We start from the raw sequence: 25,960 nt of genomic DNA on the forward strand, positions 1-25,960 counted from the left end.
TTGGGCCTCCAGCGAATTCACATCTCACTTGGAAAAACAGGATAGAGGCACCTATTCCATGTATCCTTGTATCTCCACAATGATATTGACCGCTTCCAGGTGTGCAATGTGAGGTAGCTGTGACAATCCTTCTGGACCCTGACATTGAATGATCTCCAAACACTGCCCTCCTCTGAGCCCTTCAGGCTCTGGGGATGAAGCTCTCATCTCTGGAAGCTGCGGTGCTTGTCAGCCTTCCAGCCCCTCAACTTGGCAAGCTTTAGGACAGGCCTGGAGATGAATTCATCTGGTCTAGTTTTTACAGTTTTCTTTAAAACGGCCATCAAAATGCAGCATTGCTTGAGATAGTAACAAGGCTGCTGATTAATGATACCTACTGTCACTTCAGTCCTTGGTGTCTTTAAGCTCTGTCAATAAACAGATCGGTGCTCAAGTTCTTCGTGCCTCATGAGTCACTAAAATTGAAGCTATAACATGAAATAGAGCAAGTTGTTGTCACCATTGTTTATTAGTGCAGAAAATCCCAGAAGGAGCATTTGTCATCACAAACTGAAAACATTCACAGTATTGCCAGGGGAAGAAAAAAAAAATTTAAAAAAAAATCACAACTGCAATCTGTAAGAAAGCTGAAGTACAACCATTCCTATGGCTTAGCCAGTCTAAAGAAAAAGCAGCAACAAGCTGTTTGCTTTTCAGAGAGTGAACAACATATTTTTATGAAAGTCTTGATTTTCTCTTCTAAGCAAATCTACTGCTGGCAAAAGGCTGGACTGACTGCCTAGGAGATCAAACTTACTTATTTATCCATATGCAACACAGTTAGCATTCATAGTCCAAATTTTTATTTTATCACTATGCTTTAACCATGACCTTCACGAGCACAGATCAGCAGCCAGTTGGACAGTAGCTTAGTCTCTGTGCCTGCTCATTCCTTGAGCACTGTCATGAGAATCAACACGTCGTTTCATTTTGTAGAGGCTTAACCAGATGCGCTGATGCCAATAACTTATTTCACAAAACCATAAGATGTAAATCCATGCTGTTCTGGAGTGTGGATCCCACCAGCTCCTGCAATGGATAGTGGATAAGTATTTCTGCCTTAACCACAAGACAAAATTGGAAAAGAAGTCGTTAAGTCAGTATTCACCAGTACTGCATTTGTTGAAATGTTATTAGCTGCCTTGAAAAAATCTCCAATAGGCAAATTACCAGCTCATGTGTAATTCAGTTATAGTAGTAGCTGTTTTGATAGGAACTGGAGAAAAAAAATCTAAAATTTAAAACCATTTTTTAGCAGACAAAGAAATCAGAATAAATGGATTCCATGTACAGAACTGGTTCACTTGAAATGTTGTCAGCATCTCTCACATTTGTAAATTTTACTCTTTTTTTGGTTAAAAAAAAAAAAAAAGCAAGCGCTATCTGCTGTGACTTTTCCCAGGAAGAAAAAGCAACAACCCAAGAAAGAACCACTTCCCTCCTATCCACTCATTACTATTAACGTCCCAGACTCTGAAAAGCAATGTGATGGAACAATGGTCTACAAGCCTAGAATAACTGCGTATCACTGATGAGCAAGTCCAGAGAGTGCTTTCTACACTGCATGAAGCATTGTTTCTGACAACAAACTGAAGAGAATAGCATTTTTCCCCCTTTTAAAAATAGCTGGTCCTAATCAAGAAAATAATTAAACATAAGCTGAAAACATGTTTTATGTAAATATTAGTCAAGAAAGCTTCCAAAGCTACGAACTGTAATGGCATGCGCCACTAAATCTGAATGTGTTACACAGGAGCACAGAAATAAGATACTTGTACATGTTAAGAGTAATAACCTCAGAAAGAAATCATGATTTAACTATACCACTTCTATTATGTTCAGGCAATTGCTATTTCTTCTCTCTGAAGGTATGGTTGTAGCTAGGTGAGGAGGAACATGGATTTAAGTACTCTGTGAATCAGGATGAAGATTAAGAATAAGCAGCTGTACTGAAAAAAGCACAAACCAAAAAAGGGTTTCCTGACCAGGCATTGGAGGCCCAGATGTTCAAAGTTCTGCTCTTACATCTTGTGAGAAAACAAAGCACATCTCTACTATAATTGTTCCCAAAATCTGGCTGAGATAAAACATAAAAACAACATAACACGAAAACCCCACATCTTTGAAAGTCATCAGTCTTATTAAGCTGGATGCATCTAATGTACCTATTGTGCATGTACCCACTCATACATCCATGCAATCAGGCACATTAGTATCAATCTGCGTATGGTCAAACAACAAATCCACAATATAAATACCTCAGATATTTTACAAGGTCCTTGTGAAGTATAGTATGTGCAGGTAAGTACATAACAACTAGATGTTTCTACTTGAGAACCTCCTCCCCAGCAGGACAACAATTGTTCTTCTGCATGTTGACAGTCTAACATCATCATCCACTGGAGCATAACATTACTTCACACCTGGAAAAGTACACATGAAATTCTGTAATGGGGTCTGCATCTCTTCCAAATCATGAGACTGAGGGAAGGAGATACACCAGCCAAAAACTACAGTACATTGCTTCTTAACCTTCTCTGTGGTGTTGCTCATTGAAACACATATTAAGCATATTAACGTGCAATTCCTTTTAAAACTAATGCACACACGAAGGAAGCACAAGTCTTTTGCTTCTACTTAAGGCTTATTTTCCACTTTTTGGTGTTAACACTTGGAAGCCAGCCTGTCAAAATACATTACTAGCCGTGCTCCCCTGTGCCTGTGGAGATGGCATGGCACTCAGCAAGGGTCTGCCAATGCTTTCACGAGAGACTCTCATAGATGTTTTCACCTTCATGTGTGATAAATCCTTTGGCCCAGAGAGAGTGCAGTGTCCATGTAGATATGGCATAAAGATCTGGAGGACTTCTTCACCTGTCATCTAATTAAAGTTAAATGCCATCCCCAAGTTATCGTCTTAAAATAGGCAGGACAACAGGGCAAACAAAATGCATTTGTTGAGGGGAAAAAAAATATTATTCATAATACTTGAACAGTCTACTGAGAATGTGCTAAAGCAAACACAGAGCTTAATCAGTAGAAATCAGAGATACTCTCTGATGTGGCAGTGAGGAAAGAGGGTTTATAGCTTTCCCAGTTTCGATAAGACTTGCTAGTGGCTCCAGTGTAATCCACATTAAACGTGAGAAATTTCTCTTGAGAAAAAGTCACACTGCCAGGAGATAGCTGATTCTCTCCTGGGGCAAATTATCTCAGCAAGGATGCCTCATCCCTTGCATTTGATAGATTTTTAACAAAATGCCTTAGGATTCCCTCTTCATCATTTGCAAGTGAGACACATTTAGGAAGTGAGGGATTTTGAAGGCTGGAAGCTTATACAGGACTTCAATTATATTGCCCACCCCCAGAGGAGGTCCCCAAGTAAAAGCTCATTCCCATAGTAACTGCCAGAATAATGTTGGTCACTAGCAATTTACTTTTTTTCTTTCTCTCTCTCTCCTCTTTACCCCCAAAAAACTGTTGTCCTTTGGTCTGACCGCTAAACCAAAGAGAATGATTAAAACAACTCATTATCAATGCAAATTGAATTTGAGACACAGCTAAGACATAGGAGTTCTGAATTAGTCATGGAAATGCTGCATCTTAGGGTAATTTAAATGACCAGCTTTTTGTAATTACCCAGTGTACTGAAAATTGCCTAGAAGTTGCTATAGATCATACATTATAAATGCTTGATGGGAAAAATCAATGGACTACCTAACCTGCTACTTAGAGCACTGGTTCAGAGGGGGCAACTCATTAGCAGCTGTTGGGATTATTGGTTTGACCAGATACAGTTTAGCATTCAGTTAAAAAAAAGGCAAAACAAAACAAAAAAACCCACACCAAAAAAAAATCCATTTAAGTTACTCTGTTTTCTTCCCTCTTCTGGTGTTTTACTGCCCATGAACTTCTGGATGCTCAGCTGAAGAGCAGCAAGTGGCAGTGGGATCCCAAACCTTACAGTTTCCCGCTTGTTTCTTGAGCTTTCCCTTGGAGGGAAAGCTTTTCGGCAGACAAGACTGTGCTGTGAGTAGCGTGTGCTAGGGGAAGATCAGTGGGATACAAGACTAACACCTTGTCTTCCTTATGCTGTAGATTTGAAAAATTCACATACAGTTAGGAAAGAGGGATGAAGAAGAACAAGGGAATGGGAAATGGCAGCTGGGGAAGGAAGGACTGGAGACAGATGTGTTAGCATTTGTCTTATTTTCAGGAAATAAAACCAGATTTTTTTTCAGATACTTATGCAAAATCTGCCGTGAACATTGAGAGATTATCAAGGAATTGCAGTGCAAATAAGAAGAAAAGGACAAAAAGAGAAGTTTTACAGAGCAGCCTCTGCCTTTGCTAACAGTTAGTTACATTAAGCTCCAGCAAAAGAAGGCCCCTTACTAGCAGTGTAAACTCTTTTCATCCAGACTTGGGAAACAAATCGTCTGATTATCCATAGAGGGACTGCATGAGTAGCAACCGTCTTGCTTCCTCCTTCTTATGCTACCAACGTGACCATCAAAGTTAATGTCATTTTCACTGGGTTGCATGCATCGAATCTAAGTAATTCACTTCTCAGGGGCAAAACAAAACAAAACAAAAAAATTAAAAAATCAATAGTATTTTACAGGAAGATCATGTCTAATAGGCAATAATACAGGGCTTAACTGAATTCTTAAGTTTTATTATCCTTCTTATACAAATTATGCATAAATCATGGGAGAAGAACTCCCTGTTACATCGCTTCACCAAGTCCTAATCTAATTCTCCAAACATGCTTCAGTAAAGGATCTCAGATTAACTAAAATGGAAATGAACACTTACTAGTACCTGTGCACCCACAAACAGAATGATATTCTATGCCTGCAAGGAATGAAGACTCCAAAACCCCAAAGAAAAAAGCAAGCCACTTCAATATAGCTAAAAATAAGTCAGTGTGGAGAGCACCGGATGTCACTGAAGGAAGCCAAACTAATCCAATTGGAAAGTGTCAGGAGACTGGGTTTATTCTTCTCCATGCAGCTTTCCAGATTCATACATGCACTATTTGGTTTCAACTGGTGGAAACAGAAGTGCCAAAATACCGTAAGGCTATAGTGTATCTAATCTAGATCACCTATTTTTAGAGTGTTAATCACCCGGGTGCATAGCTGGTGAAAAAACTATTCTCCAGCAGCTTTTTTCCAGACAACCTTTCAATACAAAGCCTAGAAAAGTAGTAGAAGGCACAAGACTACTTCCGCTCTGCCCTCTCCCCAAGATTTGAATCAGGAAAACCTATCAGGCAATAAGAATTTTAAAAAAAGAAAGCATCTATACTTCAAAACTCATTTTGGTTTGAATGGCTGATACCAAAAAATGTTTGATAGCAGTTTATCTTCATTAAAGTCTATGACTTTTGAACGTAATTTTCATTTCACACCAATCTCACTCTAGCAAAAAGGGGAATGAATCTTGCAAATCTAAGGGCTACACATAACTTCTAACAAATTGATACAAACAGTGTCCGTAAAATCTGAATCTAGATGATATCATGATTACGTTTTGAAAACCAGTGCCATGTACAGACAGAGGACCAACGCAAAAGCAGGAATGTGTTATCAGTTCTGCAGAAATGATACGGAAGTTTATGGCTGTTTCACCTAAATATTAACACGTTTAGGAGAAACCTGAACATAACTTTCTTTTGATAGGTAAGGACACTTGTTGCCATGGTATTTGAGTAACATAAGCTACTTTTTCAATTTTCAAATCTGGTAAAGTCCATTCCTTACCAAGTAAGATGTGTTATTGTTAGAACAAATTCTGCTCAACCAGTAATATTTTAGGTATTGTAAATCAGCTGAAAAACTATGCTCAATATAGTCAATATTTTAATAGTCATTAATCATTAAGGACTTGTATTTATTGATAATTATTCAGCACTATGTAAGATATGGAATAAAATTAATTTTAGTAAAAGAATAGGAATATATATCAGTAAGAAAGATTTGGTCAGTATTTAATCATGTTTCATAATTATTTTGAACTTACTCCTGCTCTGGATAAAGATAAGTCCCATTACTCATGTCAAGAATCCAAAATTTATACCTTCCTCTACCAGAACCATCATATTAAGAAATGGCTGCCTCCTTTTGGGGGAGAAAAACTGAGCAAGATTTCAAAAGCAGGGGAAAAAAAAAAATAGAAGCATGTATCTCTATGGAATCCAATCTCACTGCATCTTCCAGTTCTCATGAACAGAGGGAAATAGGAGGAGGACAGAAAGCAGGAGGGCATGTAAAAGCCTCTCTCATTTCCAATGTTTTCCTCTTACAGAAAGTGTTAGGAGAACAAAAGCTGGGTTTTTCTAGGAGGTGGGTTTCCTCCTCTCCTCTCAACATGAAGTTTCCTTACACACAGCCAAGTAATATAAGCTTCCTCCGTGAATTAAAGAACAAACTCCACTTAGCTTTGTTAACCTGAACCGCAACCTCTTTTTCAGAGCTGGGTAATGCTGCCAGTATCTGACTGCACTTAAACTACATTAGAAGGTCGCTCAGGTTGCAAAGTCAAGCACTCAGAAAGCTAGGAAATACCAAATTAAGGTTGCCAATGTCACTTTAATTTGCTCACTTCACATACAGATTAATTAAAGCTTTACTTACATGACCATTTTCAATTTTTTCCCAAAGCACCTATGACTCTACAGTGCAATGAATACAGAGTACTCAACAAATCAATACCTTTTTTACCAAAATTAAGTGTTCATTAAATTTAACAGAAGCAGCTCCACTTGCAATATTATAGAAATAAGTCAGCAGATCTCTTTTTGCACAATGCCCAGCAGCCTCGAATTGAAAAAATAACATCAGTTTCCCTGAAATGCAGAGTTTCAAGAAGTACTACTGAAGTTACAAAGAGCTAAGGAGGTCTCGGCACCCAAAAGACCACGCTTTACGAAGAACTTTGACACATCGAAATGTTGTGCATTGTGTGTGCGTGCTACTGATTAGGATATCAACCTTTACATTGCTGGAGTTGCTCGGATACTATGTATAAAGAAAAACTGAGCTAAGCAGTATTATAATTACTTGCACAGCTTAAGGAATTAGGGGTATTTTTATTATTTGTAATTAAGATAACCTTGCAAGGTCAATAGATAAGCCATGGAAATGAAATGGTTTCGGAACTAAGAACTACATCTATTGTCAAATTAAGTAAGTTGATGAATGCCAAGAGTTAATCAGGGCCATAATGAAGTTCTCAAGCACGAAGAGCTGGAAGAGATGACCTCTGGAGGTCCCCTTCAGTCTACATTATTCTATCAATGGCAGTGACAACTACTACCCAACTACTACCATATATAATGCCCTTACTCAGACAATCAGCTTTGAGAGCGCGTTGATGCTTCATTCCAATGAAGATCTAGTGTGTCCTAACAGCACTAAAGGACGAGATTAATACTAGCACAGAGTCTTCCTCACAGGATCTGGTTCTGAGTAAACACCTAACTTAAAGATTATCTAGAATTATACTTGCAAGGCTCTACATTTACCTGCATTTTGAAATAATCCAAAAGAGTGGATTATTTTAATCTGAAGAGGTTTCATCATGAATAGCCCTGAAGATGACTAACAACTAAAGTTGGGGGGAGAAAAATACACTTTTCCACTTATTTTCTATGTAACACCATTTGTGCACGTATGGTTTCATTTCTTCAGCTACTTTTTTTTTTTTTTTAAAGGAAGAACATGTTCACATTCCCATTTTCCTTCAAGAGTATATTAACTAAATGCTGGAGCAATCTGGAATTCAGAAGCACAGACATAGATGAGAAAGAATAGGAAAGTGTGGGAAAGGGATGGAAAAGAGGATCTCTGCTCATGAATTTCCTGCCTGATTGTCTGAAGTAGAAACAACAAAATACTTACAAAAATTAGGGAAGGTTTGATGTTCCGGCCATATGGTTTGTATCAGATGCCAACCTTTTTTAATTAGAGTACAATCTTTTTTAAAGAAATCACATTAGTATTTTGCAGGGCCCGTTAAGATGCTTCTTTCAGGGTCACAGCCATATTTCAAAGGCACTTTGGTTAAATTTCCTTTTCTACTTTGTATTTCATGTTTAGCATTAACAGGTACTTAGCAGGGGAAAAATCCATCTATCCACAATGAACAGATAAAATATCAGGACTCTTTTTACTCAACTTTTATCTAAAATTAGTTCACTGTAAAAGAAGCATTTGCATCTTAATAGAAAATTAAACTGTACAATTAACTAACATGCAGCTAAACTAAACCAGCGACATATGCAATTAAGTGTTACTGGCAGCATAAAAATGCATGACTGCGGACCATAATGGAGGAAAATGTATGCCGTGTAAACTAACACGGATTATTTATCTGACAAATTCTTTAGTGAGTCCTTAGAAGTGCAAAACTGCCTGCACTAGCTGAATGTCACCCAAGCTGAGGAACTTAATCTGGGAGGAGATTGCCAAGGGCTACTTGAAAAGTTCATTTCCCTTTTAATCACGGAGCTGAAGGGGCTGAGTGTCTCCCAAGAAAACATGGGCAGCCCACAGCTGGCTGTCTTCAGGGTAACCGGGAGTCTCAACAGGCAAATCAATCACAACACAGGTCTCAGGTGCCCCAGAGAAAGCAAAACCAGCCCAGGACCTGAAAGTTCAAGAGAGTTTTGGCTTCCTGTCTAGTTCTCCCTCTTGCTGACCATTTCTCCAGTCACTGTTTAACAAGGTATCCACTATTCACTTACCCAAGGGGAACTAGACGGGAGAATGATAGATGACCCAAGTTCTGATTAAATATCCTGTTTCTCTGGTATTGCTGTGATTAATTTACATCACAGTTCGGCGGTTCAGATGCAATTACTAGGTTGGGACTAATGAAATTAGGGTTGTCTAGACAGTTGTGAAACTTCCAAGTTTATGAGGAAAATTGTATCAATATATTATTGTTACAAAAGCATTTGAGTCAACTCAGTTAACAGAATGATCAATGCAAGAGTCAGCATCTGTCATTTCCAATTACAATTTTAAAACGGCTCAGATTTTACTCTGACTCTTTCTCCTCAAGTTTTCTTGCATGTACCTTATCTTCCTTCCCAACAGGTCTGCACTCAGGAGAAACTGTTTCTTTACACTGCAAGGTACAGAGGACAGCAGCTTTTCTCCTACATAACTAAGTGCTGCTTACTATCACCTAGACATTCTTATGTGGTAACACTCCCCAAAGAGAAACAAAAGGAGAAAGATACAAAAGATCATTTCAGTTCAGCTGTCAGTCACCCTCCAGAGCCCCGTGATGTAGGAACCGCTGAGATTGTTTTGAAAAAACATAACAAAGGAAAAAAGAAAAACCCACTACAGATGAACATGGGAAACAAAGGTGGAGACCCGAGCCAAGGCATCAGTTCATGTTCATTGCTGGAATTACCAGCTCAACAGAAAGATGAGACTTAATACAAGGCTTTAAACAAACTGCTGTCCTGCCACCTCCTTTTGCTGGATGTTACACTTCTGCATCAGATGGCAGTATGTGCAATCCCCCATTTAGCATCATACCTTAATCACACAGCAGGTGGAAAATTCAAGTCAGAAGCTTACTAGCCAGCTAAATCGCCCTAGGTGCTGGCAAAGCATGGTTCCCAGCCACAGCAGCTACCCCACAGCGCTACGCAGCCCTCCGGCCGGCAGCCAGCGCCCGCTGAGCGAGGTTATCAGGAGTAGCTGCTCAGCAATTGCTGTGTGCCGGTCCCTGGAGCAGCCCCTTGCCTCTGCAGAGCTCATAGCGGTTGTTAGACACGAAAGGGCCACAAAGCCTGCCTGCCGAAAGGGCGCACATCATCAGTCAGGCAAAGAAAAAAAAGAAAGTTCTCTGATAACAGCCAGAGAAAAAAAAGAAAGTTCAAAATCCCATGGGGCACAAAACTTAACCCTGTAATGGTACGTTTAAACAGACTGACTCTGTATATCATTGTTCCAACTGTCTGTTGGGCTTGTAGGAACATACCCCATCTCTCTTCTGAGGCTTACAGAAAGTCTCCTATACAGAAGAGATGCTGAACACAAACCTCTCCGATGCCATGTACACAGAAAACACAAACAAATAAGACACAGTACTCAGGACAACGTGAGCAATGCAGGGGGGACACACACACACGGTGCCATCATTCATTCTGGAAACACTCTCAGCCCCAGAACAAATCCTCTTGCAACAACTCAAGACCTCTGGCCAGAGACATGTTCATAGTTAATTAACAAGCATGGCAGCAGCAAGGGAAATGGGGAGAAAAGTAGAGCTGCAAACAGAACTACAGCATCAGCCTCACATTTTTACCTTCTCCCTGTTCTTGTGTCTCGCACTATGGAATGCCCACCTGCACAGCTCAGCACAGAAACCTCCAAATCAGTGTTTTCCACTGAACAGTCATAGCTCAAACCCACCTCATCCGTGACTCAAGCCACCGCACTTGAGTCTCTCGTGGCTGTGACACACGAGCACACACGTAGCCTGTCCTGCCAATGCTGCATTGGAGTGATCATCTTCAGCACAGGGTGATAGCAAACAGGAGGGGTGACTGTGATGTCTTAGCCCATCACATCATCACGTTGGCTTATCTGCCAGCTCCCTCCATCATCACACAACATTAAAGGGCACATTCAGCAGAGCTGCAGGGTTTAGTCTTTAGGAAGCACTCTGCAGGAGTCTCAAATCCAGTTAAAGTCAACATGAACTAAAGATGCTCAGCACGCCATGAGATTAAGTCACCAATTAATACTCCACATGCAGGGGAGGGGGAGTCAGCTCAGCACCAAGAACCTTTGTGCTGCACAACGCGTGCTCTGAAGCAACCAAGCACAAGGGCTCCAAAGCAAGAAAAATGAATCTGTCAAAGACCCCCATTGGGTGTCCCCCCTGCAAGGAGGCAGTAGGATAACTAGATCAGGTAACAGGGCCTGTTAATCAACAGGATCCCCGTTTTCCTGCAGTCTCCTGCAAAGGCACAGATCATTAGCAACACTACAAGCCCACAATCCATTTTGTTATTACAGCATGAGTAAGTGATAGGAGTTAGAACCAGCAGATCTTGCAGAAGGAACAGAGTGACATTTATTAGGGTTTGACCTTCAAGGATAAATATTTCTGTCCTTACTCAGGGAGAACTACCACTAACGTCAGAGGGGAGGACTACCACTAACAGCAGAGGGGATTTGGAGCAGCAGTAGTGCAAGACGGACCTTCAAAGGGGGAAACAATCAGTAGAATGGCATTTCCCTGCAAACAAAACTAATCTGGTAACAGGAAAATCCTCCTTCAAACCCCCTAACAAAAAGAGACAGACGACTCACAAATACCTTCCAGTCCTCTGCGATTTACTCTTACCTCTGTGATGTTTTCTTGTATTTTCTCCTGCAGGAAAAGAACAAAATACAACTGTGATAAGGCTCCACTGGTGAGGAGGGGAAAAGGAGAGGGTCAGCAATTAGGAGCAATTAAGTGAAGTCACTCCTGCCATGAGATTGCCCCAAACCTGATGTAGCCATTCCCTTCTACTAACCTCAGTGGTGGTTGCCACTAGGTTCAGTAGAAAAAGGTGTGCCTTTTCCTGTATGCACATCTTGCCCTTTCTTGTAAGACAGGGTTGCTGCAGCTAGGGAAGAATGAGTTACTACTCTAAATGACTTAACAGGAAGTCCAAGTGGCAGAAACTTACTTCTACTTACTAGTAGTAAAGTAGTTTTTATGTGTCTATCCAGCAGATAAGTATCACCTTAACTGTGGAGAACCCACTAAGATGGAGTGGCGGTGATGTGATGCATCCAACCACATTGGCTGTGGTCACTCAGTGGAAAACCCCAGTGGTTTTACAGCAGCCTTGCTCTAAAAAGAAAGTCTAGATCCTAGCAAGTTCTCTACTCCACCATATCCCAGATATCACACCACAGAGCTTCGCTTCGTTGCGCGTATCTTGGGACTTATCTCACCTGAGCCCAGGACTAGGAATGGCAAGAGCAGATAAGCATACTGACAGCACCTCTTCTCCTCCCCAACCCTTACACCACATCAACTGTGGCAAAGGTTGTAAACCTCTTGCTCTTCTCAGCACGGTGGATTTTGTCTTCTACAGCAGGCAATGGCCCAAGCTGCCAGTACTCAGGGTAAGGCAATAATCGTGAGCCCTGCTGCACGGTTACCTATGTGGCTGCGGAGTTAGAAGCAGAGATGTATCAGCACCATAGGCTGGCTATGAACTCTTGATCCTACAACAGCCTTTTGCAATGGTTTTGCACAGTGCCTGGCAAGACGGCATCGATCCCACTTGAGCTCAGCTCTGCTTTTGTGCTTTAAAGTAAAACTAATGACCTCTAAACTGAACAAGTAGTGATGGGAACAAGTATGAGTGTGGACTGTGATGAAGAGTGCAAGATCAACACCCTGTTGTTCAGCCATACGCTAACAGACTGTCCTCTCCTTTTTTAATGGGTAGGTAATATTGTTAGAACGGGTGTACTGCTGTAAGTATTAAGTTCTGCTTTTTCATCTCTAATACTACCGCACATGGAAGACTGTGGCTGTCAGACCCATAAAACCCAAACAAGGGGTATTGTTTCTTAAAAATAAAAAGAAACATGGCAAAAAGGGCTGTAGCTCTATTTTCTACTTAATAAGAAGCATGAATAATGTCTCCTGGCTGTCAAATGTTTCATCCAATATTACCTTCAGAAATCGTACTAATGCTTGAACCTGCTTCTGTATTCTGACCATGTTAGAATCATTCAAGTCTACATATTTACTTTAAAATGATTAAAAAGTATTTCATTTACACTTTACTGTGTGAATTATTGTTTATTTAAACTTGAACAGATGCAAAGGAGTAAAAGAGCAAACATTCACAGCAGTATCAAGATTCTAGCTTACCGGCAATCACGATTAATGACACATATAAGCAGAAGCCCACTTAGACACATCTGATTCTAAGGGAATTTTTTATTTTAATTTCAGAAGGGTGAAAAGTAGAGATTTCATTATGAGGAGTTTAGATTCAGAAGTTTATATTCTGACAAATCAGACCTTCACTAAATTTTCTTGCAAAAAGAACATGCTGAAAAACCCACCTGATCAGCCATTCCAATCCAGGGTGCTTAAAATATATTATTCCCAAGAAATCCAAATTTGTTTAAATTTTTATTTCTGCTATATAACTTTTTAAATTTTAACATGAAGTTGCTTACAAGTTAATTCTTTCCCCTGAAAGTGTCTCATGGCACATTCCAGCACTGCCAGAACTAATTTTCCCTTTATTAGTTAGTGACTTCCATATCATTTTATAAAGTGTTTCTCTTTCACCCAAGAGAACCACATTTGAGCAAAGATACCATTCATTAAATCCTGATTAGCTAAAACTTCCTTGTATATTTTAAAGAGGTGACCCAGCCTTAGGGTGCTTCTTGCATTTGAGTAATAACATCACTGTTCTGATCAGTTACACTTTTAATGCTCCTTTTACTCAAGAATATTTTTACTGCATTAGAAAACCGTGTACTATCACAGATGACAGCACTAGGAAAAAAGCATTTATCTAGTCATAGGAGTTTTAAAATACATATATACTTTTTTTATTATTATTGTTTATTGTTTCCACACCTGCAGTCCAATTAAGTCAAGGCTCACATGTGCCAAGTTAGTGACTGCATTTACAGATACTGAATTTGCATGTTACAGTTGAAGAGAATATAATTAAAGGTAACCTTTTTCATAGATTCAGTATCACTACTGCATGCGCTTGCTTTAAAAGCAACACCACTAGCAGATTCTGATATTCAGCAAAAAAATTCCTGTATGCCTGAACTTCCAGCATTTCAAAAACAAGATCTAACAATGCTACTCACCAACGTTATAAAAAGATAGTGTTAATAACATAAAGCTGTTTCCAAGTATAGCCTTCGGTTTGCTTTTAGAAACACAATGACAACACCCACCTGCTTTTTTGCTTATAAACCACTACTTACACCTGCCTTCCATTAAATGTGATCATTGCAAACAAGGAAATTGGAAGGTGCCTCTTTTAATACCAGAGCCAGCGTCGGTGGTTGGCTGTAATCAGCAGCCATGTGTGAATTAGCAAGAGGAAACTAGAGGGTGGGGATTTGGTTTTGGTTGTTTTTTTGTGGGGTTTTGTTCAGGGTTGTGGGGTTTTGTTGTTTATTTTAAAGACGTGGGACAAGCTACCCTGGTTTATCTCTATGGGGAGAGGAACTAGCTGCTAATTTCCTTTAGCAGGTGCTCAGGGATAAACTGGGAAACAGACACATCTTCCAGTCAAGCGCAAGGGACACATGATTTTCTGAACAAACACAAGCTATCCCTTTTCCCAGGAGGGAAGGAATGAGAGAGACCTAAAGGAGGTGGCCTTACATCTTCCCACACCTGTGGGCTGTCCCATGCTCATGCCTGGAAGAGGCTTATCGATGTTACCAAATCTATGTAAGTTCAGTTTCTTATCCCGCTGCACACGTGCCGTGCCAGAAGAACTGCCACATCTATTCCACTCCTGTTACCTGCTGTGAAATGTATTACTCATAGGTCCACATTTAGCTTGCTTTAAAAATTAAATTAGAACAAGGTAGATTTTTTTTTCCATGCTGAAGAGAATTAGCAGGTGACTCATACTAGGTAGGCCCTATATTACTAGTGTAAACTAGAAATACCTTCAACTCAGCTTAATGCAATTACAGCTGCACGAGTGTAGTATGAAGTGAGTCAGTCCTAGTACAAGAAGGCTGCTGGAGCCTAATGAAAATCAACTCAGTAAGAGTTTTAAAAATAGGTATTTTCTAACAATCAAAACTAAACAAAGTGGTGGGTAGGATGAAATTTCTGACTCAAATGAGACGAAGTCAACAAGAGAGTTGAGCCCACTATTTCAGTATCTGTTCTTCTGGAGATGAATGATCCTTTGTGTGGCCAGAGGAACAATGCTTCCGCAACATAAAATTAGGACAGACTTTTGAAGGTAACTTAAGCAGCAAGAAGATGTAGCTAGCTACAGCTACATGGGCACTCAACTCCCATTGAAATAAACAGATGCACAAAATTTCTTTCTGTGCTTTGATGCCCATCAACTTCTTTAAGGCTAAGTATCTGTTCCCAAGGTTATGTTTCTACCTCTGCCATTAAATTCCAGTGCACCCTCAGGCAAATTGCTTTCTTCCTATATTTCTCCTTCAGACCCTTTTTCATTAGTTTGTTAGCTCTTCAGGTTTGTGGCTTTAGCTATATGGGGCTTTGCACATAAATTTATGACAGTGGGTATAACCAGAGCTCAAATAACTCTACTTTTGAATTGTTGCAAAAAGCTCCCACCCTTCCTGTGCATCTAGAAACCCAGAAATGAAGAGGATTTAACAAAATACACAGAAACTGTGTCTGAATCTGGTAATGATGTTCTTAGGCCTTATTCTTCTGAGAGAGGTGAGTTAATGCGACTGAGTAGGTACGCAGAGGAGTGAGGGCGGAGGGGTTGGGGGAATCAAGTAACTCTGCCAGCTGCTCTGTTTTTGCCCCATAATCATACAACTCAGAATATCAACTAGCTAGATGAATTGCTCTTTCACTCCTACACAGCCTCTGAAGAATTACCTAAACCACCTAAATTTTTTTTACTCATAATAGTGACTTGGTTAACATGGTGTTATTCCACAGGGTTTGGTATTAATGACATCTTTTCAGTATATGGAGTAAAACTGTGGGTGCTGCAGAAGTAAGAGGAGAATCTTTGCCCAACTTCATCCCTGGAAATTTATACTAAAATCTGAAAGTTAATGTGCATCATGCTCTGCTCACACACTGCTACTAGAGACTAAGGGTTACATCTGCCCTTGTTAAGGTCTCTGCAGACTTGTAACTTCAGTGCGATGATCAGCCAAGTGCCAAGCATGTCCTTAGCCTGCTGAGACAGTCAAGCAACTCAATTTTCAGGCTGAAGCTCAGAATCGGCACTCACAGTGGATTAATCTAACGTGGTTTGTTTTGCTTGGCCGTTGCAATGGCTTTGGAGGGCACGTACAGTTGGTCAAAGCAGTCTAGCAAGCCAGACAGATCTTTTGAAGTCCCTAAAACTCGATGGCCTGTGCTCTCCCCTTTGTATCACCAGCAGACAACATATAAGCCTGGATCTAATGCAGTGTCTGCTTTCAAGGTGGATCCACACTTCTTCAGAAACAAAAAGGCAACGACTTTTTAGGGCACTGAGAGACTAGCTAAAGTAAATCTGCTAAAGCAGTTTAAAAAGATCTTCCCCCCAGCTGCCTTGCATGCAGCGCCCTCGCAGCACAAGCTGGCAGAGGAGAGTGCATCCCTGGGCATCGGCTGCTTTGGTGCAAAGTTCAGCCTTTTGGCTTAAACTGCCAACAACAGTGGCTTTAAGCAAAGATGCTGGGTTTCATACTGCTACCTCCATGGTGGAGGCAGAGAGACAAAAGGAACTAGCAGGACATTAACTCCTCCAGCTGATGCAGCCTCATCAGAGCTTCCCTGCCGTACCCTTATTTTTGTTGCTGACATTGGTAAACATGATCAGAGCTACGCAGAGAAAGGAAACTCCTGCCTCAAGAGGAGAGGAACCACAATCATTAAAGAAAACAGTTGCCACAAGCAAATACTTAAAATTAGTTATTCATAGGCTTGAGGGGAAAGAGGGACTTTTCCTCTTCTATATTTATAAGTTTTATAATTAGCATGTTTAAGATCTGAGTGGGAGCTTAATCATCCGTTAACAAAAGCACCCTACAATGTCTGTCCTTCAGTACTGGAGTCCCACCACGTTCGCAGCTCACGCAAGCCAGGGCTCCTCTCACCAGCTCATTTGGAAGCAGAGAGAGAAAAAGCCACCTCACCGCGATGAAAAACCCACCCGTAACATGCACATTCTCACAGGTCGCTTTGCTTTCCTGCCAGAGCTAGGCTTCTGATGTTAGAATAGGTGTTAAGATAACATTACTAAAAGCCTATTTTGTAGTTTAGCAAAACCAACAGTGAGATAAGTGATGAAATCTGGCAAAAGAGAAACAAGTCTGTCTACAGGTCAAATCTGGAAGATTCTTCCCACTCTTTTGTTACCCAACAGTGAATCTATGGTTTTACAGAATGATATCCCTCCCATTCCTTTTTCTATAAGAGCCGACCACAATGCTTGTTTACTGCTTTTCTCTCCAAATCCTTCCAGCTCATAGGTCCAGAATCCCCAATATTTCCCCTTGATGGCCATGTCTAGGCAGGAGGATTCAGAGCATTTCCCAGCTCCCAAGCCCAGGTGCCCTCTCCAGCCGTATCACGGTGGCTTAGCAGTTCGTACCGGGGGTAGGTGCTGTCCCCCTGTGCATCACTTCCAGGGAGAGGAGGCTGGGGGCTCAGATCAAACTAGATTTTCTGACAGGATCACTTAAATAAATTGAAAATCTTCTCTCCCAGCAGCTCGATATTCTGAATCATGCAGTGCATTACCAATTAATCGTCATCATCACAGGATTAGTGATGCACTTATGTTACTAAAGCCTATATTAATAACCATGTATAAATCAATTCACAAAAACCCAATCTCACAGCCTAGACCACAGACCAGCATCTGTCAAAGCTCAGGATCCCGTGGGAGCCCTGACCAGAACTCAGAAATATATTGAGATCACCAGACTTCAAAGGGTATGATACCATCAACTGCTGCTGGGGTTTTAATTCCTTAATTGAAACAGGAAGACCAGCTTTCTTGCTTTACTCACTCTCTAGTCAACAAAACCAGAAAAAGTTATGTATTTTTTCTTCCACATGGGCTGTTTACTAGAATACCATGCTAAGTTAAAAACAATACAATCATAGAGACCGGTGACAGGAGAGGAAAAGAAATGGTAAGAAGTGGGTGGGGAAAGAAGAAAAGATTTCAGCTGGTACTTGAAATTTGATGGAGGGTTTACGTGGGATTTTTAAAAAACAAGTAGAGTCATTTTAAATTGGACTCTGAACTACACGGGGACATAGTGAAATCATGAGAGGATGAGGCAGTCACTTGTCTCATTTTAAGTAGATTAGAAGAGTCTGCGTGCTCTGAAGCGTAGGCATGTGTGGCACAGGCATACAAAGACAAGAAATGTTCACAATTTGGAACAGGTATGAAGATTTCAGTAGAAACGGAGACAAGACAGTTCAGAGGCACAACAGATTTACAGCTGAAAAAGGAGGGGAAAACATTCACATCTTGGAAACAAGAAGTACCGCTACAAAGTGGAAACGAAGGTTGTGCTCTACTTGCAATCAGTAAATAATGTATGAAAATAATTCAAGGTCAGAAAACATCCCCACTGATTTTGCCCAAGGAAAACACTATTTTGATAAATTTTAGCTGTTTTATCTGAGCATTGGAATTCACCAGTCTAACTACTGAGTTTTCTAAACAACTGGGCAGAAAAGAAACTTACAGCTTCATCTCCAAAATGGATTGCAATTATTAGGACATATGAGCAATCAATTGATGTCTCTTGTGTTGCCTCTGCTTTGCTGTAACCTTTTGCCGTGATAGAGCTCTCACCTGTGGCTTAACAACCAGTTTTCTGCTTGGTCTTTTGGGGTCTAATGTGCTTAACAAGTCCACACGAAGCATAGCTGGAGAGGCAATGTGTTTAAATTCTCCTTACAGAAAAGCCTCTGTGATAGCACAGGTGGTGAGGAATTTCTTCCACAGTACGGCTCAAGGTAGCTGCAATCCCTTCTCTACTCATTTAGTAAAGAGTGGAAAGAGCCTGGAGGCGTTGCAGATGGGTGTTGTGAAGATGACCTGAGTGGACTGATGTTAATGACGCTATTATACTATATGCTCTTGTGAGAGCTGATGACCTTAAATTGCAGTTGAATCCAAATTCTTTCATTGTTCACATAGCCAGCGTGCCAGGCACCTGTTCCCTAGAAAAGCAGGGATTCAAGTATGGCTGGGGGGGGGGGAAGGGGGAAAAGGAGGTGGTAAGAAGGGAGTCACTCTTGAGATTAGCTCCTGCATATAACGAGGATACAACTGACTTGACCTGCTTGGCACTACAAACTCAACCGATGGCTTGATCTCATCTCCCAGGCTACTGTAAATGCAGCCACCTGTTGACCTTGGGCAGGAGGGCTGGGGAGGACCCCATACAGCTATAATGCTTTTATTCAAGCAGTAGCGTAAGAAATGTATTAGTTAAAGGTGTTCTACTTTCTGATGACATAAAGATGATCCATGAGCAATTGTCATGATTTTGTTTAGCTTCATTTCAACAATGGGCAATCATGGCTTGCTCAAACTTCAGTAAACAGCATCTGCTATCAGAAGAGGCAAGGTAACTGCTGTGTATCTTTCCACGACACAGTGTGTATACCAAATGAGAAGAAAAAACAGCAAAGTTTATTTAATTGGTCTGCATTGAACACTATGTATAGGAAGGCTTTGAGCAAGACAGTCTGAGGGACAAGGATCTGCAGGGAACCCTGGGAACCCCATGGGGACAGCTGAGCGCTCCAGCTTCGTCACCAAACGAGGTTCTCAGTAAGGCCAAATCAGAAAGACAAACTCAAATTCAGTACTGGAACTGCCCTGTACTGGGCAATAGAGTGGACTGGGATTTCAATGTGTTGGCATCTTAACTACAAAAGAAGTTAGCGAATGTTGTTCTAAAAACTTCTAAAAACATGATTTCACTCATGTAGATTTTATACAGAGCCAGTACAATTACTGAAATCTTGACTCTATATTTACTCAGTTTTCCAGCAGTCCACACGTAAGAAAACCCAGCAACCAAAACCATAAACAAACAAAAACAACAACAAAAAACCTCACTGTTACAGTTGGTGCGGATTTAGCCGAAGAAAAATATGAAGTAAAAAGTAAAATGGGTCTGTTTCTGAAAATCTAACCCTTTGAAAATAATATGATCTACTGCTCGTTCTGCTTTTTCTTAGTACACAACAAGCAAATTCTCTTGTGCTGTTACAGGAAAGTACATTGCAGGAAAATAAAGTCCTGAGATCTGAAAAGAATATAGAGCCGTTCTCAGTATTCATGTTTAAAAAAAAAAAAAAGAAAAAATACAGATTGTCAAATCACTGTACTGTATGACCTCTGCATATTTACTATTTGAAAAATACATATATATTTAGTCCGAGTGTTGCTTTCTAACTGATCACTCCAGATGACTTATGGAACATTTGGCTCTGAAATTAGTAAAGGTGACGACCTGCAAAGCACAGGATGGGTGGTGCTTCAACATGCCTATTCTGTAGCCTCTCCCACTGGAAGAGATTGTGGCTTTTAGTGCACAATGGGATCGGAGGGGCCAGGAGGGAAGAATATGTCCCCGCTCCTCTGAGCAGGGATGTACTTCACATTGTGTTTACACGGCAACACTGACCTCTGCAAGTGGGATGCCACTTCCTTGCTATTACAATGTCTCAAAAAAAAAAAAAAAAAAAAGGGAGCATATACGCAATCTTTCCTGTGCATTCTTTAATTGCACCCTGTTTGTTTCCCTAAGAAATGAGCTTGCGAAAACGAGTCATATCAACAAGGAGTGTACAAGGGAACAGTTCCTCTTGGAATAAAGCAAAGCAGAATTTTGCAGAGCACATATAGGGGCAATATTAATTTATTGTGCACATTGGAAGCACATAATACTATTTAGCGGGAATTCCATTCCCCCAGTGGCAAAAAGCTGTCAGACCCTGGAAGAAACAAGCATGTACAGATTAAAAACTTATTTTAATCACTGCTACTATGTAAAAAGAACATATTCAGATTCTGCAGGAGCCAAACAGGCAGCTGTCCAGTTTGTTTCATGCAGGGTGGCTCTGTGATTAGTTACAGCATGCACGACAATGGGGAAGGGGGGGAATCATTCTTCATACCCTGGATTAAATATCAAGACAGGAAACATGGACTGGAATTACATCAGACCAGACCAGCCGTGTGCGTGAAGTCACTAAACAAATCTGCATCTTGCCCTAAGCTCTAGTAAATCTATCAGACTGTTGCTTGTTAATGTTTCCCCCTCCAACCTTCCTTCCCCCGAACACAACCCACCCCCTCTGTCTGCTAGTAGACAGCTGGTATGACGCAGAATTTTAAATCTCATGTTTTTGTGCCAGGCCCTCTCCTGACTCCGGGTTACAGGCTGAAACACTCGGATTACTGTTGAACAAGCCTAAACGTGGGGTGAAAAAATTGCTGCACAAAGATGCAGTGTTCCCTTTCCAAAAGGAGGTTCACTTCCCCATCCCCACCTCCCCACCACCCCCTCCTTCAGCACACCGGTAGTTTTTTAAAATTATTCAAGCCTTTCAGAGACAGTACTTTGGTTTAGCGAGTCAGGACTGCTATTGTCCTGACAGTGCCTCCTCATTAATAGACCAATAATTAAATGTCACTCTTACGAAAAGGCAACATTTAAACTTCTCGCAAAGAGCTGATGCTCTTTTTTTCTGGGCTTCCCAGCACTCTGCATTCCTCCAGCAGCAGGGACGTTACAGAGGAAAGTCATCCGAACAGCAATGGGCCTCTGGGACAGCCAGCGCAAGCCTGTCTGCTGAGGAAAAGTGGTTTCACAGAGGCTCCTGTCCTCAAAATCGCTGGTTGGAGAAGCTCAGCACCTCCAGCAGACTGCCGGCTACCCTGTCAACACTGTTTCTGTATCACTACAACATTATTCTCTGCAGAGAGTAAAGAAGGTCGCCTATCTTTCCTTCCTCCACACCCCCAGGCATGGATGGCACAGGTGTGATGGGACACAGCTGGCTCCACCGAATTAGGCATGAGGGCAGAGGGAAGGAGGAGAGGGAGAGAGGCGGCATCCACCGCCACCGTCTGCAGCTCGGAAACATTGCCCTGCGGTCTCAGCGTGGGAATTCCTCACCACACAGGGGGAAACTTCAGGAGAGGGAACTGGGACTGGCGGGTGGGTGGATGGGAACAGGCGTTGAGCGTGCATACAGAGAATGGAGGAGGCTGTGCGAGATTTCTATTCCTTAGGGCCCTACTCCATGCTGTCACCAGCTGTCTCATGAGTATCTAGATGCAACAGCAACCATGGGGGGGGGGGTTGGGGGGTGTGTGTGTCTTCGGAAGCCTCAGATATCAAGATGTATTTAACTAAGCAAGTCCTGTCCTTTCCACTTACCAGGTGCCATAGTTGTGACAGCGACTCTAGTTCTTAAAAGTTTGGCTGCTGTAAGGGAGGAGCCAGTTCCCTACCTCTGGCCCAGAAGAGGAGCAGATCTGCCTCCATAAGGTAAATAGGTAATTCAAAATGCAATTTGATGTTTCATAGATTGGGAGGCTAGGTGGGACCATTACGATAATTTATTCCAAGTTATTCAGTAAATTTGCATAACTCAGGAATTTCATTCTTCTCCATTTGCAAGAAGATATCTTCACTGCAGTTGAGCTAATTAGAAACAGGTCTTCCAGAGATCGCCAAGCATTTATACAAAAGCCTTTCTCTGCAAAGCACTTCAAAAATGCTCTCTGTACGACATGAATGAATTCATCTACACATCCAAATCCGTAGGCTCTCTGCACCTGGAACACTAGTGTAAAGAGGGAAAGGAAAGATGACTGCCCAGACAATGCTAATGGGAAGGAACACTGGGAGGGAGAATTTTGGTTGGAAGAAGAATGTGGCCAAGATACCAAAGAAAGTTCCCCCCATCCTCTAAAAAAAACAAAGCAATGGCCTCCTGAAAAAGAGACCCTCATTCACCTGAATGAAGACATGCTCAGAAGGTGACACAGGAGCAGTGTTTTGTGCAGCATTTAGAACCAGAGGTGTTCTTGCAGCATCCAGGCTTCCCTTCAAGGTCTCTCATTAGAATCTGACTGAGGCAAAAAATACTGTGCTCCAGATTGGGCAGCATTGTCAAACACCCTTAAAGGCAGTCCTTGTCCCTGTGATTTTCGGCAAAACTCAAACTCCTAAATGACTTCCATATATGTTGTGCTATGAGCTATTTTCATCTGGAAGTAAATAAATCTAACAAATGTTTACACGTAGGGATGTGAAGAACTCACAGGAATATCTCTCTCCCACCACCACCTTTTTCTTTTTTTAAAAAAGCGCTCTCCAGTTCTCCTCTCCACCCTTTTTATGAGTCAGTATGCTCTTTGTAGATGATCTCCCAATTCTCCCCTCCCAGCTTCCTCTCCTTTCACTTTTCAAGCAATTCTGAAAAAAGAGAGTTCTCCCATCTGACTGTAGCTGTCCCTGCTGCATCAATATGTGTATGGGAGCATATTTAAATTGTGTATTCAGACTCTTTGCTTAGCAGACACCAGTAACTGCTTACTGCTAGTGAATCCCAGAAAACCAGCTGCTCCACAGGAGGCATGGGAGGAAGTGTGATCTGAGCATCATTTACAGCAACCATCTGAACTGCTCAGCCTTGCAAGGGGGGTTTATGCTCTACTTCTGCTCCTTTGCCCTTGGATGCTTGCTGTAGCTTGTGCCACGCGCTCTGCAAGGACTCCCTGCATGCCACAGCTGTAGCTCAAGGGCTCTGTACAGTCTTAGCTGTTAAAAATTGAACATATCTTATGTTTAATTTGTGCTAATCTTAGTGTTGAAATGAGATTTGCGCAGAGCCAGGATTCGTGCTACAGATGGATATTGTGCAACTTTCTGTCTTGGCTAGGAGTTTTGTGCATGAATAGTATCTGTCCCTAGGAGTGTAAGAAATCACTCCTAAAGTGATGACACAGACCTACTAATAGCCATTCAAAGTGTCACATTAATAACAAAATGACTCCACAGCTTGACAGATATGGAAAAAAAAGCATGGAACTTATCATACACGTCTATATGCATCTTAACTAAATTGTGCCCTACATCTCCTTCTCCAAGAAAGATTATGACAATCCTCTCCTGCTGCATGCCTGAGCTCACATGGACTTCTCTATCCACTGTCACCCAATTGCTGGGTGTGGAGGTCCTCCCAAAGAAGGCAAGGCAGACTGCTGCGACGTGAAATGGACTCCTTGGCAGAGACACAGCCTTTCAAACCTCCTCTTGACAGAGCTATGGCTCTCCGAGAGCTCTACACACACCTTTCTTGGCCAGGAAAATTGAAAAATCCCCAACATGGACATTACCAATTTTTTAGAGGAATCCTGATTCTACTAAAGTCAACCAGCTGAGTTTATTACAACCAGTTTCACCAGAGTTTGAGCTGCATTCTTAATCTACTGCAAAATTTTAGTTCTGGTTTCTTTGTATTTATAATCACACCTTCAAAATGAATCTGCTTCTCAAATATCCAAGACAACTGCAGGCAAATTTTGGCAGAAGCCTGGAGCAGTACTGAGTCTGCTGGAGGAAGGACTATTGCTCAGCTACAATTCAAATTTAAGCACAAAGTTGGGCTTAACACTGTCGGAGAAATTTTTGCACCGTCACGGGGCTAAACAACATTTCTCAAGCTATCAATTACTTGGAAAACCTAGCTTTTCAAAGAGAACAAACAAAAAAAAGCTCCTAAGACCAGGAACTGGATTCTGATTTCACCCCCACAAACGCATTGGTATCAATGAGGTAGTTCTTTCCAGTATTTACAGCACAGTTCAGTAGATCAAGAACAGCCTTATGAATCCAAACAAGCCCTTCTAGAAAACCTTTGCTTTATCCAAATCCCCAGTGTTTTCAGAGCAATTCGCGTGTGTAGAGGTATGTTTCACAGCTGCTATAGTGTTTTAATGGGTCAGCCCTAATATGTGAACCTCAATTTTCTCTCATCCACCAGTCCGAATCAGAGTCAGACCATTCCTAGTATTTTAAAGGCACTGAAGTGATTTTTTGATGGAAGAAGACAAGAGAGAATGGAACAGGAAAATCTCACGTGAATTGCAAGAAGAAAAATAAACACACTAAACAAAAATCCTTTCAAGGGCTGAGTTGGGTTTAATATAGTGTTTGAATCCACCAGAAGCTGGCAGATTAGGAGATGAGCTGGCCTCACAGCCTTTGAAACACGCACGCACACACACACAGAGGATTTTTCAGTGCTGTCTTCCACGGGATTTTATTTCTTTCTGCATGGACTCCTATCCCATCGAGACAGTTTTAAAAAAGAATTCCAGAAAGAGACTCTTAATTTCCCTTTGACCCAAGGTTTAAACTCATCTTCCCCAAAATAACTTTCTTCATATCCTTGTTTCCTATGCAGGATTGCAAGCTTTATAGCAGTGATATTTGAAAAGCACTGAATTTAATATTACAGAGGGAGGCTCTTTCTTCTACAACAGACTGTGGTCGTCTTTTTATGGCTGCCGAAATAAATAATTGCCTTTTGGACTGCAGGTATGATTCATCTGTACTACATCCAGAAGAATAAAAGGTTTTTTTATGATTACGGTAAAAACTAGAGAGTGTATATTATTTCTTAGTCAACATTTTAGTATTAAACATGAAGTCTTCTCTCTTTTGTACCTACAGGACTCATCTATTGATTTAAGATTCAAATAAAAGTCACTGGGTGGAACAAAGCAAAGGACGGACTGTGGCAAAATGTATCAGTTTACTGAATTACTACACCTCCACACACTGTACTTTTTAATTAACTTTTTCTGAAGTTGCTGTTCTGCTATTTATTAGAATACATTCTCTCCTCTGTCCATTCGTCAGGCATGAGATTAGCAGCTGGCAGTTCCCCTTGCTCCCTCAAGGACTATACTGCAGGCAGTATAAAACAAGCTGTTAAGGGTTAGTCTAATGGTAAAAATTCAGCCCTTCTTCACACTACGGGGAGAACAATATTATGGATGAACCAGGCCCCAACAAACCTTAAAACTAGTTGAGTCAGTCACACCCAGAGAGCAGCTCACCCAAACTAAGAGCCTCTAGGCCATGCCAGAGCACTGCCA

The 25,960-nt window shown here is 41.2% G+C and overlaps 1 protein-coding gene across 13 annotated transcripts in view; it reads right to left on the minus strand.

Annotated features, from left to right (window-relative positions):
- Positions 1 to 25,960, minus strand: part of PDE1C (phosphodiesterase 1C) — a 392,346-nt gene that overhangs the window by 228,873 nt on the left and 137,513 nt on the right. For 7 of the 13 annotated variants that reach the window (XM_054818612.1, XM_054818611.1, XM_054818609.1 and 4 more), the window contains one exon: positions 11,422 to 11,448. The exons of the other annotated variants lie outside the window; for them this stretch is intronic. In XM_054818612.1, coding sequence (XP_054674587.1) covers positions 11,422 to 11,448 — 27 coding nt within the window. The remainder of the gene's footprint in view (positions 1 to 11,421; positions 11,449 to 25,960) is intronic. 13 annotated transcript variants of the gene reach the window in all.

The sequence above is a fragment of the Grus americana genome, chromosome 2 (assembly GCF_028858705.1).
Source record: "Grus americana isolate bGruAme1 chromosome 2, bGruAme1.mat, whole genome shotgun sequence".
Classification (NCBI taxonomy): Eukaryota; Metazoa; Chordata; class Aves; order Gruiformes; family Gruidae; genus Grus; species Grus americana.